This window comes from Tinamus guttatus, unplaced genomic scaffold (assembly GCF_059628265.1).
Source record: "Tinamus guttatus ecotype Peru unplaced genomic scaffold, ASM5962826v1 Tinamus_guttatus_pri_ptg000203l, whole genome shotgun sequence".
NCBI lineage: Eukaryota > Metazoa > Chordata > Aves > Tinamiformes > Tinamidae > Tinamus > Tinamus guttatus.
The window spans coordinates 1,642,245-1,657,536 of record NW_028288737.1 but is presented as its reverse complement, the minus strand read 5'-3'; the positions used below and the strand labels follow the sequence as shown (position 1 = coordinate 1,657,536).

General features: G+C 37.8%; 1 protein-coding gene across 1 annotated transcript in view; it reads left to right on the top strand.

Annotated features, from left to right (window-relative positions):
• Positions 1–15,292, top strand: part of ANKRD12 (ankyrin repeat domain 12) — a 39,074-nt gene that overhangs the window by 6,496 nt on the left and 17,286 nt on the right. Inside the window, exons 3-6 of the mRNA XM_010211751.2 lie at positions 7,130–7,276; positions 9,148–9,342; positions 13,094–13,236; positions 14,078–14,225. Of these exons, the coding sequence (XP_010210053.2) occupies positions 7,130–7,276; positions 9,148–9,342; positions 13,094–13,236; positions 14,078–14,225 (633 nt within the window). The remainder of the gene's footprint in view (positions 1–7,129; positions 7,277–9,147; positions 9,343–13,093; positions 13,237–14,077; positions 14,226–15,292) is intronic.

Genomic DNA, 15,292 nt, shown 5'->3' with positions numbered 1-15,292 from the left:
TTGCTTCTATTTTAGCCCTAAGTCTTTCGTTTCAATAATTTTAGAGGTTCATTTGCTTTAAGAAGTAAACTGAAAGAGGGGTATAAGTGTCTTGCTTTGAGGCACACTTCTCTGCCTTTTGTAGCCTTTTTTGGCAGGGGGTGGGAGTATGGAAAAGGTGGGGAAGTGTTTTGTCCTCCATAATAATAATAAATAAATAAATAATAAAAAAGTGGAACTAGCTATGGTTAACCTAGTTGTGGAGAGGGTACTCCTCATTTTATTTAATTTCTCACTGTATTTTCAGGATACCTTTTCTGCACAGGGTGTTAATTTTTCCTAACTTAAAATCAATTCTAATAGCACGTGCTTAAAACTTCAAGATACCATTCTTAACATGGCTCTTTTCGAATCAAGATGGAGTGAGTACTTGGGATGTAATTCAGAGTGTAGTTATCTCTAAATTTACATGATTAGATATATCCCATAGACCAGCAATGGTTCCCTTGCTAAGAAGGCCATATTTGTGCCTTCTGGAAGGCATATTACCCAAATTTCTCCATACTGCAAACTACTCAGTACTATGATTTCTCATATCAACAGTCAATCTTGACTCATTATAAGTTTGACTGTTTTTGTAAGCTGGCAATTCTGTTAACACGTTTAGAATTAAATGCAAGATAGTAGTATAAGCATCAGTAGATGTTTTCTTCTTGTCCAGGATTGATTTCTTGTAGAAGTCTTGCTTACTAGATGTTACATACTTACTTTTGTTACTCTGACAAGGATATGATATTAAATACAAATTTGAAAAAGTCACATTACAAAATAATAATAATAAAAAATTGGGGGCTTCGAATCTCATTTTTAGTGGTATTATGAAATTTTAGAGTCTTATACCACTTGATCCTGAAAAGACCATGTTTCTCCTATTGAATTCTAAGTATGCTCCCAACATTTGCTTTCTTAAATCTATTGCTTAGTATTAGACCATAACTATTTTTCCTAATGTAAATAAATATATCTAGAAGTAATATTTAGCACTTACGTAATGTTTGCCGTATTGAAAATCTTCTGTCATTTCTTCCCACCCCTATCAACATCAAATATTCATTGTCTCAACGTCTTATAAGGTAATGTAATTTGGGGGGTATTTCTCTTGCTGTAGTATCTCATTACAGTTGCCACAAACAAAATGGATTATTTTAGGCACACAGACATATGCAAAAAGACAATGCACACACTACAAATTGTTTGTTTTAAACTGTAGTGGGGAGATGACCTGAAGAGTTGGAGTAGGGGCAGGAAACACTTAATGTAACAATAGAAAGTGCATAGCTTTTAATTACGCATAGCTTTTGTCCAGTTTATTAAAGACACGTTGCGAATTCTGCATGTGTTACTGCTGAGGCAGGGAAACCACCAGCGCGTTTCACAGAGGAGGAACTGGAGTCGGGAATAAAAGTTTTTCAGAGGCCAAGAGGCCACAGCATCACTAGGACTAAAATCAAGTTCTTGTAGTGCCAATTCTGTCCTTTGCCACTTAGATTCAACCCGCGATAATTAATATTATCCTGGTATTGGGGTTGGCACTGACATGGGTTAGGATTGGCACAGCAGGCACAGGTCGACACATTGGAGTTGTCTCAATACTACCTCCAGAATTTTCAAACATAAACTAAGTATCTCTTATTTTTGAAGAAAATACTTTTGATTAAATAGTAGTTTTTCCTGCTTTTTCCTGTGAACTTGAAATATAATCTCTCTTGTCAGATTTTCATCAACAGTTTCAACCTCTCCAGAAGCAGTAATGAACACAGGCAGCCAAGCCAATTGTAACTTCATGTAACTTCATTTAGAATTTGCTTATAAAATTTGATTATTCCTGTACAATTATGTAGTTAATTTTAAATCTTACCAATTTTGGCAAGACTGGAGTCAAACTGTTTGAAGTGTTTCATAAGAGTCTGGAAAATCTCTAGTCTTGCTGTTTATTTAATTTTGGATTTAAATCATTGTTTTTGCTTAAGAAACTGCAATAAATGAATGGAAATCTTTTCAGCTTTAGCCTGTAAGCTACCACATTAATAATTTCATACTGGGTAGGGTGGAGCCCAGGTGCCTGAATTACATCGTATAATGCTGCTGAAGATGCCCGAGACAGCTGAGAAAGCTGCACAGGGCCAGCACATACAACCTGAGCCGTCTGCGTCGGCCTTCTGAAGAGGCCAGTGAGACAACTAGAGCCCTCAAATAGCGCTCTGTACCTATCTCTAAGCAACAGCATCGTGTTGTTGGCTTCTCCTGTTGTGCAGGGGTCACTGGTGTGCTGCTCGCACTGCGTGCACTGGCCTGGCCTGGCCTGGAGAGCCTTGCTTAGCTGAGGCCTCCGCCACCACGTACCTCCCACTTCTTCTATCGGAGCCACCCCCAAGAGCTGATGTGATGTAGGTGCATGCTCTGCGCTCAGATGGAAGTGCAGTGCAGCTGTGCTTACTGAAATCAGTTCTGTGAAAGATTCTACCGGCAGGCTTTGGTTTAGCCTGGTAGAATAGACAGGAGAGGGCAAAACGTTTCCTACACGTTTATTTTTGTATGGTCTGTTATGTTTTATATGTTCAAGTCTTCCAGTCCAAAGATACCATTTTATTTAAAGGCCAGCACTGATTAGAATACTTAAAAAAAGTTTCATGAAATGGTTAATGCTTTTGGTTATTTTTAAATAAACCCCTGAAGTGCTTATCTGAGTGAGAATAAGAAGCAAGTGCTGTTTTTGTGAGGAACAAATTTCTTTGATTGCTTCACTTTCTAGACAACTTTGCTTGTGATTAATAAAGTTGAGCCTATCTGAAGATGGCAAAGATCTCTACATTCTAAAGATAATGCGTATACATTTTTTATATTCTTATAACATAGATGACTATTCACAGAAAAACTCAAGAATTGCATTTAAATCTTGGAACAATATTGGGTATGTTCATTTCTGTTGCTCTTTCTTTCAAATGATGCTCTCCAGACTGTTTATAATAGTCTTGGGTTTGTTTTCTGGTCTCTTCAATTGCTGTTTAAAATTGTCCAAACATGGCACAGACTTATTTCTTTTGACACTTAAGTGTCATCCAGAAAAGCAGAATAACTCCTCTTGGTGCTCCATGTGTACATCGTAGTAACAGTGTATACGCTTACTAGAGTTACACATTTGCACATTTATATATATGCCCTTCAGTCCTCTTTTGAGGCTAGTGGGGCTTTAAAGTGTCTCTTTAAAAAACTGTAACCGCTTGCTGGATTTGGATTTTGGGCTAGAGACAGGAAAATGGGCGGGATGTGTGTGTATATTTTGGCTTTGTAAAATTATTACCCATCAAAAACTTGATTAATTAAGCATCACAAAAATATTATGTTTTCCTTCATAGTATGCAGCATGTTGTTGTTCCCTTCATCACATTTGCATCATTCTCTAACTGAGTTTAGGAAGAAATGATCAATCATAATGAGCTTCTCTTTAAAATAACTTAAATCAGATTATCAGGATCACAGAGATCTCCTCATCACTTTAATAGTAACTGTAGCTCTCTTAGCATCATCATCTGTAGGTCTGATCACCAGCTTGACTTGTCTTATAATGTTTATTGCTAATAAGGATACTGGTCTTCTGTTGTATATCACTCGATCTTATAAATTCCTTGTAATTATTAATTTTCTTCTAACCAGCTTCATATGGACTCCTTTTTTAATCTGATTATTCTTTATAACTCTCACTATTGTGGAAATTTTACAGAAGACTAGAGTATTATATATCCCTAAAGTTTGAATTTGTTCTTTTTGTTACGTTTCCTTTGTCTACAAGGTAGTTATTTGACCAAAAGGAACATCGGCTTAATTTGCCGTGGTTTGTCCTGAGAAATTCATGTTGCTCATTGTTTACCAGCTTATTTTCATGAGGAATCCTAAAGATTTTTCATAAACTTTTCTAGAAATTATTTGTGAAGTTAATTTATCGTGTTCAAATCAAAAGAAACCAAAGACAACATGGGTTGCCTTGGGACATAATCTGTCGTGCATGAGTTCTGCAAAAACAATTGCTGGTGTTTTGCCTGGCACATTTAAGCACTGTCAGTGAATTCCACGGAGCTCTTCCAACAAGAAAAGTGCTCATGCACCTGCAGTGCTATTTCATTTACCTTGACTATTGATGATAGTGCGTTCTTAGTTTTAGATGGAAAGCACACATTGCAAAAGGAAAAACGTTACAAGGAATGTTGTCCATTTGGATTTGACTGCACATTTTGAAGGTTTTTCTATAACGGTGATGAAACAAAGGGAATCGAAGAGATTTGGGGGTTTTATAACAAATAGGAAACTTCCCGATGTTATGTTTTTAACTGTTGAAGAATACCCAAAAGTGACCAGAAAGTGAGGAGGAAGGTACTTGTGTTGTCCATAAACTTGGAAAACAGAAAGTATCGAAAATGAGAGGAAAAAGAAAAAAAAGATTTTTAAAGTGACATTGTCAATTTTATAAGTGATTTTCTACATAAACTTATTTTTTAAAAAAATACACTGTTTCTCAATTAGGGAAGCTGTTACAGTTCAGATCATGTAAGCATCAAGCGCACAACTGTGACTAGCTATTCTTTACTCTTGCTATATGACGTGTATTGTATTGTGTACTATGCAATGATATTTTTAGAACAGTGAAATCAAATCCTACAGTTTATTCCCCATTTAGTATAATGGATGTTCCTGTCCCTTTATCATTTTTCTATGGATTTATTTATATATATATATTTATACAATATAATTCAGATTGAAGGCATACACGTGACAACTGTGGGGGGAATTTAATAGCTCGTTTCAGGACATATCCAGGTAAATGCATTCCTGCGTGTGCCAGCTGGAGCCCTGTGACTCCCCCTCTTTGTATTCAGCTAGCTAGAATTTCTGAAAGCAGATAGCGTTCTGAAGATTCTAAAATACTTTCCAAAGGTGGAAGTTGAAAGTATAGTTTCACTTCAAGTTTTCTTTGGATCTTTCTATTGGATATTCTCCCCATAGGGCACTAGTGTTGAGTTGGAGACTCAATGCATTTTTAGGTGCTCGCAAATGTGAGATGCAGGAAGTTATGAGAAATCTCAACAATTACATATGTAAAAGGCATCTCCTTGTTTCCTTTCTAAGCACAACGGGTAAATTCATATTTTTTGCTACGTACATAGTCTTCTATTTGTAAAGTAGTCTTGCTATAACTGTTGAGCCTGCCAAGGCACACGTGAACGGGCCGTGGGGGATTGGAGCTCCTCGGGTCCCCTGTGCTCGGCGCTGCCGGAGCCTGGTCCACAGCCAGGCCTGCGAGAGGGGCTGCAGGGAGCACCAGGCCCGCAGGAAAAGAGCCAGGAGAGGAAGAAAACAAGGAGAGGGACAGAGAGGCACCGGGGCAGAAATGGAGCAAATCAGAAGGTGATAAAGGGGTAGTTCAGAGCTGAGCAGAACAGTGCAGTATATGGTTAGGAACCTAACTTAAGAGGGCCTTAAGCTTGTAACTCGTAATTCTTACTGCTTTTTGGCCCTCTGCAGAAGGGGAGTGAACTTTGCCTCAGTGGACATTTCTTTTTAAAAAATGTTGTGCTTTGGCAAATGACAGAATTTTGATGACATTTTAAAAATATATCCCTGATATAAAAACCTGTTCTATGTGTCTACTGTATGCATTACTTAAGCTGGGCCTTTCTGGAAGCAAAGCCAAAGGAGTTATTTGCTAAAGGATTTTAAGATGTTATTCCAGTTGATTGATACTATTAAAATGCTGCTCAGCCTATTCCTTCTTGACCTTGACCTTTCTGGTTACAAATTTAACTGTTCTAAAATTTTAAGGCCAAATCATCAAGTATGTTCCTGATGTCCTGTGAGTCACCTCTGCTATGCAGTGCATTTATATTCAAGCAGAAATCCTGGGGCTCTGGGGAAAAATATAGATAACCTAGGCGTAACATGCAAGTAATATGAAATATTTACAGAATGTAAAATACTGAAGTTGACAAGAATTATTTAAGACAGAAAAAAATATCAGTTGCTTGGATAATTACACAAAGTGAACAGTCTTCTCTATGCACAAATTTATGTATGCACTAATACATTGCCAGAAATATGTGGTTAAAAATTATATACCAAGGAGGGAGGTCTTTTGAGGTAATTGTAATGTATGAAAGTTTGTATTTGTTTGCCAATAAGCTCATTAAATACTATTGCAGTTAAAAGCAACTTAGTCAAAGTTACCTCATCACAAATCAGTTGTTTTGTCATGCTTTGAGGTTAATGTTTATGCTTGATTTAGGAGCCATCTGTAGAAAAACCAAGGAGGAGAATTCAAAAAGGATGGAAGGTGTAGAACAGAGTTTTCAAAATAAGTAAAGTAAAACTCAAGTTTCAAAATTGTTACCCGGAATATAAAAAAAATTCTTTGAGAACACCTTGAGTGTTCTTGAGTTCTGTGAGAATTTGTGGGTATTGAACAGCTCTGAAAATGATCAGTTATTAACCATAGCTCCCAGGATCAAGACCTTTAAATGTTGTTTAAATATTAAACAACTTCAGAAAATGCTGATAAAAGGAAACAAGTTACTTATATAAAATAGCTGTGTGTTTCTGGCAGATACGAATTTTGAAGAATGGGATAAGTTTGAGAGAAGCAATGTTTTAAGCCATTATCTGCCATCACTATTAAGAAGTGTTTAAAAAAATAAACTAACAGTGTGTCCTGAGAGAAGCGCGGGGTGTAACACATTCTCAGATCTGTATTTGAGACAGGAATTTGACTAGTTGATCTTAAAGAATTTTTTAGGTATTTAGCTTGCAAATCGTGGCAAATGCTAGATCTTACTGCTGCAACAAGAGGCTTTTCATCTTCTAGAGTTTTAAAGTAATCTTCCTTAATGCGTCAAGCACTTAGTACTTAATTATCCTGATATGATTAGAATGGCTAACAAAAAGTAATGCAAATGTAACAAATTGTGGGTGCAGTTTCTGTTTTTATCCTCTTCCCCCCGCCCTCCACTCACCAGTTCATGTGCTTTAAAAATGAAAGTTTTATTTCTAGAAAAATGTGTTAATCAAAGAACAGTTTCAGAGTGCTATACGTTAATATTTCCAGAAAAAGAAGTTCCGGAAAAAAAGAAAATGAAGAAGGATGCAGGAAATAAGAAATCAACACCAGTCAGCATTCTTTTTGGTTATCCTCTGTCAGAGCGCAAACAGATGGCACTTCTCATGCAGATGACAGCAAGAGACAACAGCCCAGGTGATACTCTCACAAAGTTGAGTTTTCTTTCTTCTGTCTGTTTAATTCCTTCTTTGTAAGATTAGTTTGAGACCTACAATTTTTCAACAATCCTTCATTTTTAATGAAAAACTTTTAAATAATGAAATATTTTGTCTGACAAATAGTCATTGTAAAACACTATTTTGCCTTGGAAACTGCTGTGATGGAAAATTCTTGACCTTCTGTATTCATTGTGTGCAAAAGTTTTTGAGTTATGCTAGGTGTAAAACCTGAAAATCTACTTGATTATTTTACCTCTCAAACACTCCATTTACATGCTTATAGAAAAAAAAATGAAATTCTATCTGTTTTCATGGAGTTTAAATACTGTCCAAGTATGTATATGTCCCAAAGATGTTCTTACAAAATCTGCATTAAAAGTAAGTAGCAATGTTTCCTAAGGAGTGTTCTTTCTGTTAGTTAATTTTGGACTGTCCTTCAGGCGGTATCTTTAGAAGATTCCTCAGACTTTTGAATATTCTGAAAAAAAAAAAAGGATAAATTTAAGTCTCATGCTGTGGAAGCCCAACATATATATGAAAATCTTAGAGTTTTGGGCCCATAGGCACCCTCTCAGTTTGAGAGGCTAAACCCTAAGAATTGTAAAGATGCAAACTGGAACCAGTGTGGTCTAGCTTCCTATTGGGTGTTACAAAAGCTGCAGAAGAATTTGGGGCTTCCAGGCTCTCTCCATCAAACCCCTCAGATTCTGAAGTACTACATACTTCTCTTTAAGCTGTAGTTGAACTGGACCTCTTTGGTGAGGCCTTACATTCAACTAGTAGGCATTCCTCACTGGAATAACATTTGGAGGGAAATATTTTAGATATAACTCTATTATCAATGTGTGTTTATATTCATAGATCTTTATCATAGTCATATAATAACCAAATACATTAATAGCAGTAAGCAATTACATAAGCAAATACATTAATAACTTTGAATTGCAGAATATCATTTTAACTCCCTGTAACCAAAGACTACAAGACAATGTGATACAGACTGTTGTAATACAGTATTTCCCTTTATTTTAATCTGGCTTTGTGGCAGCTTTTCTTATTTTTGACAAAGTGCATTTTATCAAGTTACTGATAATGAGAACAGAGTTGGGACCAGATTTTCAGGGGCATTTTGTAAGTGTCTGCAATGAGGCACTCCTGAATGCATAACTTAGCAACTGCCAGCTTAGAAGTTAGCAGTTTTGGGGAGTGGGTGGTTGATCTGCTCAGGTGCTGTTGAAAGTTCTGCTGGAAACGTGTACGTCTGTAGGTGCACTACGTACTGCTGGTCTGTCTCTTAGCACCTGTCAAAACAACTCCATGCAGGAAGATCACGATACAGGTTTTGACACGACCTCTCTGTGATTTAAAAGGTTCCTATCCTGACTGCTGCTTCCTCCTCTATAGGTTATTTTTTAACCTGGATCACTTTATTGATGCTACTTACTGTCCAAGCCCCCCAAAACAGTTGTGTTGACACAGCTGAGAAGGTGCAGGGAATAAAAATACACAGACAGTAATTAATCCTTAAACTGCCATCCGTCAAAAAACCTAGGTGGAACTATGCTGGGGGCAAGAGGGGAAAGACACTGATCTGCGTGATGAAGCCTTATGTTGTTTCAAAAGAGTGTGTGAACCTTGTCCCTTGGATAGGATTTATCTGTCCTTGAAATCTGTTTGAAAAATAGTGAGACTTTGTAAATACCCTCTTTTACACTGCAAATACATGCGAAGTTAGTTAGTTATTTAAGCATATTTTTGCTGCTTTTTATTATCTTTAAGAGTTTAAACAAGATAAAGTAAAAGTAGTGTTAAATAACTTACAGTGACTGTTTTGGTGCTTATTTGTAGATTCCAACCTAACCTTGCAAACAACACCAGCACAGAAGAAAACTACCAGCTCTTCTTCCAGACAGAAAGACAAAGTTAACAAGAGAAATGAGCGAGGGGAGACTCCTCTACACATGGCAGCCATCCGAGGGGATGTTAAACAGGTTAAGGAGCTCATCAGCTTAGGTGCAAATGTGAATGTAAAGGATTTTGCAGGTAAGTTGATACATGTTCTCTTCATTATTCAAAATCAGAATGAATATTGAATTTGCTATCAGAAGTTTAATTTCAATTTATTCAGCATACAAATGAAAAAGTATACCTTAATATCAACTAGGACTTTTTCAAATGGCATTTTTTAATTCTAATGGCAGGGATGGTTCTTGGACAATATAGCACACAGTATATTGTTAGTATAATATGTTAATATCTGGAGGTTCCAGTTGTGGCCAGGATGATTGCAGGCTGTTCATGCACATAAATAAATGTGTATGCCTGGTGACTTTATGAATTATACTAGACAAAGTCTGTAACTGAAAATGTGTTTCTAGATTATATAGGAGTTACAAAGTTTAGTAATGGCAGTGAAGCTGGTGGCACTCTAGTGTGTATCATTTCATGGGGACAACAAATGTGCAAAAAGAGAGACAAGTGTGGTATAGTTTGCACTTGCCATCTAGATTAATGCCAGTTTGTCTATGCTGATATTGCTATGATTACATCTCTGATCAAAAATGATTAATTTAAGGAGCATCCTGTACCATAGTCTTTGTATCCTGTATTTAGTATCTGTACTATCTTACTATATTCAGTATTCTGTACCTTTTTTCAGTATCTTTTAAAGATACTGAAATAAGCATCTTAAATAAGCCTGTAGTGCTTATTACTTTATCAGTAAGACATTCCTTTTAAGACCTGATGTGAAATTTCTACCTGCTTTGCTTTTAACAGTCTTGCAATAGATAACTTTCTACATGACTTATGAGAGAGGGGAGACAAGAAAAACAAATAAATTTGAGGAACCCAAAGTAACCTTCACAGAAAACAGAACTGCCAGTTTTGACTTCAGTAGTTGGTTTGCAAAGTGCCAGATTAAACCAATGTCCTTGCTGGTTCTTTTCTCAGCCAATACCAAAGGGTATAAGAAGTAGCGAGGGTATTAAGTAGAGATTTAAGTCAAAGAAGAGGGGCTGGAAATGAAGAGGGATGGAACAGAGTGAAAGAAAGGAACATATATGGTTGGGTAAGCTGAGGAGGTTGTGGTGGGTCTGAGAGATGTCTGTACAAGATATGATTCTGTAATTGTATTTTTTCTTAAATGAAAGGGAAACTCAAAAAAACTCAAGCACACATTCTGTAAACAGTGCAAGGAACTGCCCCTGATCATCTTCCTCTCAGCGCTGCCCATTACCCACTGCCTTGCGTGCATTCACAGTAGAAGTGAATCATGAGAGGAAGGGGCTATAAGGAGAGATTAGGAAACCGTGGGAGGAAGGGTCACAGAAGAGCAGATTTGTAGGTGTGATTGAGACTGCTTTCTGCAGAAAGGGTAATGAGGAATAAAACGTAACAGAATTTGTGGGAAGCTGCTGGTATGCCAAGGGAATAAGGAACACATTAACAATTTCTATAGAGAGCGTAATGCTGAAGAAAGCATAATAAATTTTGTGGGAAGCCTCTGACATCCCAAGGGAAAATGGAGAATATTAAGATCAGTTAGTATAGTTGGAAGTACCAGTTACTATAACTGTCAGTGGCAGCAGCCTAACCACTTTTAAGTTTTTGTGTGTTATTTATTTATTTGAAGGAAGAACATATTGAAAGCATGGGTGGGGATTTTGAGTGTGTGTGATGCTGTTGAGAGATTTAGACTTGGGAGAGAAGACTGTTGAAGATGTTCACGTTACTGGTCTGAGTGACTTGTAGGTTATGGGTGAGAATGGTTATGAGGAGAATTACATTCTCAAAGGGAATTGTGAGATGAGTTAGACACCAGTGAAGGAAAATAACCCCTGTGTGGTATGATTAGTTGTCAGCTCATGCTTCACATCAAGAGAAGCCACCAGTGAGATGGACTAAAGCATGATTTAGGTGAGAAACAGATGAATGATGTTGTAGAAGAGAGGGAGTAACTGAATTTGTATTTTAAGATGGGCTGCCCAGGAGTCATTTGTAGCAGAAGAGAAAGGAAGCAGAGGTAGAATCCAGTGGAATCTTCAGCGAGGTTCAGAGAAGAGATGAAAAGACTTTGTTGAAAGAGCAGTTTTGGAGAATGAGGAAAAGATTCAGGAGTGAGACCAAAAAAACTCTTGTGGCGAATAAAAACACTTCAAGAAGAGATTTTTAATGAATACTGAAAGTAGGGTGAAGGAAGAGGAGGATGTTTGAGAGTTGATTTCTTTGAGAACTGATTAGGAGCAAGTCAAGAGACTTCATTAAGAACTCTGGAGGAGGTGTTTGGGGTCAGCTGAAATGCTTTTCCATGGGTGATCCAAAGTGAGAAGCAGAGGGGGCTGAGCTTCAAAATTCTGTGCAGAGGAGGAAGTCAAGAAGAGGGGAGAATTTGGGGAGTGACTCATGGATGGAGACAAATAAGGATTTAGGATTGAAGGAAGTTAGAGAATGTGAAGTTTTTTAGCTAAGAATTTGGCAGAACTGAAGAAGGAGAAAATGAATTAGTAATGGAGGAAATAACCCTGCTCATGGGATATCTGCCAGGAAGATCTTCTGTGAACATACTGCTGCGTGAGAACGGGAGCAAAGGAAACTTGCTGAGAGCAAGCCAGGCCTGGAGTTGGCAGGCTGGACATTGTGACAGTTTGAAAAAACAAAGCAGTAAAATATGGAGAAGAATGAATTAGAGAGGGAATTAATGGAGCATAGCACTGATGAAGGGAAGAAAATGGGGATCAAAGTGCAGAGAGCAGTAGAGGGTCATCATCGATGGGGAGTGGGAAAAGGGAGAGTGTCAAGAAGAGAGAAGAACAAATGAGTCAAAAAGTGCTGAGAGTGAGTGACCCAAGTGGTGACTGGAGAGGAAATTTAGCATTGAGGGATCAGGAAGGAGTATTCAGCTGCAGAGTAGGTTAGAACCTCCCTTTTTATTAAGTGTGTGGGAGGTCAGAAGTTGAGCGAGAGATGAGAGGGGACTAATTTTACTGAGGTATTCCGTGAATCCTGGGTTCCTAAACTGAGGTGCAAGCCCTCTAGTGTCAAGAGAGTCCAAGTGAATAAACTCTTCCAGACTTGCACTGATTAAAACAAAAGCTGAGTATGTTCCCAGAACTGGGATTTGAAAAGGCAACAGCAGGCTGGAAGTTGAGGGCATCCATAAAGTGGAAAGCATCAAGGGAGGAGAGGAGTTTATTAAGGTTTGCAATATGGTCTCTGGTCTTTTTGCCTGGCTGAGGCTCTGCTTAAAAGGAATGAGGAGCACTGGGTTTAAGGTTTCAATGTGGAAACAACTAATATGAGTAATATGCTAGAAGTCAGTTTTCTGGTAGCATTTGTTAGTAGCCTGTTACCTAGAGTAATTGTTGCTAAATGGTGATTCCTGGTGCACGTTCAGTGATTCTGAAGAAGCGCTGGTTGTAATAATTTGTCAGATTTATCTAGCAGCAGTTTGGAAACCATACTGCTGGAAAGAGCGATAGTTCATATGTGCCTAATAATGCGTTTAAAGAATTTCTAACATATTTAGCCTGGGGATTTTTGGCCAGATTTCTCTCTTATTTGATTAGTGTCTTCTGCATTCAATTTAATCACACGGAAATTTGGAATTCATTGGCATGAGGCTTGCAGTTGGTGACACGTGTTGATCATTGGACAGATGCTGCTACACTTTTTGTGAATTATGGTGTATGAATGTATTTAGAAATGTTTCAAGGCACTAGAATTAGAGTACTATAAGGACAACAAAATGCTCTGATCTTTGACTTCCCAACTTGCCCTTTCCACTGTTCTGTAGGTTGGACCCCTCTGCATGAAGCTTGTAACGTTGGCTACTACGATGTTGCTAAAATCCTGATAGCAGCAGGAGCAGACGTGAACACTCAGGGCCTGGATGACGATACCCCGCTCCATGATTCTGCCAGCAGTGGGCACAGGAATGTGAGTGTGTTGTGGGACTGCTGGGGGAGAAGCAAGGAGCTTGAAATGCTCAGTCTTCAGAACGAAATGTTTTCCCAAGACTTCTACCATATAGGTTTCTCAAGAGAAAAATGCCTCTAATCAGTGTATGTGTGTATGCATACATGGTTGCATTATATACACATAGCTAAAACATACTCTAACTTTGTTTTCATTTTATTCTTTAATGAACTCAGAAATTAGGTAAATATATTCTTACTATTTTTCAAAAAAATCAATCACTTAGAGGAAAAGATAAACGAATCACTGCCAATGTTTTACATTAATTAATTAATCTACTGTTGTTTTTTATAAACCAGTAACAAAAAGACTTCACTCTCCCTATTTATTTAATTACTGACTCTGATATGTTTATAAAACGAAAAGTAGGAGCTATTCTTTAGTCACACAAGACTGTTTGATAGGACGTTAAAGACTAGAAAGAATTAACAATAACCTGATTGTGGGGCGGGGTGGAGTTTAAACTGTTACCTGGTTTTTATGGGTATCCTAACAAAAATGTGTCTTTGAACCTGGGACCTTGAATCAAATAATAGAGATTTGGAAGACAGGAACTGAACTGCTTGTTCAGTCTCAATATATGTAATGTCACCAGGATGGGCATGGGTATGTATTAGAAAAAACATGAAGTTTCTTGCTGCTCTATCACAACCTGCCAAGTCTCTGCATTCGTACTAAATTAACTCAACTTCATAGTTGAGTTAGGGATTGCATATCACATCATTGCATCATCCATTTCATTTTATGTTAGTTAAGTAACATGTTATAGAAAAACTGAAAGTCTGCTTATTTAATACTGCAGATTGTGAAGTTGCTTCTTCGACACGGAGGAAATCCATTTCAAGCCAACAAGCATGGGGAGAGACCGGTTGACGTAGCTGAAACGGAAGAGCTGGAAATGCTGTTGAAAAGGGAGGTGCCTATTTCTGATGATGAGGACAGTTGCTCAGGTAAAAGCGACCCTTTCGTTGCATATTTACACAAGGGTATCATTTTAGATGAATTTAGGTGTTTTTAATTTTCTGTGTAACATTAGCTAATAAGAGTTGCTGCAGGTAGTAACTGATACTGCTGAGGTTTCTGTTTTTTGTATTCCAGATGCTTAATTAAATTGACTTACCTGAATTTTTTTTTCCTCTCTCCCTCTGCTCATTAGCTCCTCCTCCCCTCCTCAAATCAGCCCTACCTCAGAGTGGTGTGATTCATTAGAGAAAAATAGGGGGAAGATAATCATATTTATTAGATTGTAAAGTGCTTGATGAGAGGTATCTTTGTGAACATTAGCCCCAAAGTCGCTTATTTCATATCCTCAGTAGATAAATCAGGAGCTGATGCTGTACATGAATGTTAGCTATACTTTTTGTAAGCCAAAGTTCCCGCTTGTGGGGGAATCATGATTTGTAAAGGTGAGGAGTTAGTATCTTGCTTATGGGGAGGCAGTAATCCTTGGCCCCTACTGTATTCCTGCTGTCTTGGGAGCAGGTAGCACCACAGAAGCAAAGACTTTTGACCATGAATAATTGCTCACGTAGTAGGCAGGAACGTCTCATTCCTCCTTGATGGTATCTTCAGGAACTCCGGGTGCTGAACGTTAGAATATTGTGTTTCCTTTTAAAAGTGGCCTGATAGATTGACCTGGAGACGCTTGGCTTAGGATCTTAGCAGGAGAGAGGAAAACATGTTACTTTCATATTCTACATTTCCTTATGTTCAGGTGGTGGTAACACTCCACATGTTGTGTAAAATTTAATTTTAGGAACAGTTGACAGGTTTACGTGTCTGAGTTATGTTCTGAACTTGTGTGTCAAGATATCCAGTACACCATACAGTCACAGAACAGAGAACAGTTCCACAGAATTACAGCAGAGTCAGCCTTAGTCTGCCCTCAAAGAGGAATTCCTTTACACCAGCAGGTCTTTGTCTTTTTGTGAGGAAAAAAAGCTCACCTGCCGCTGCAACAAGGTGGAATACTTCGACTAAAATGCAGGAAAACAGCTTAGTTGATAGAGATCATACG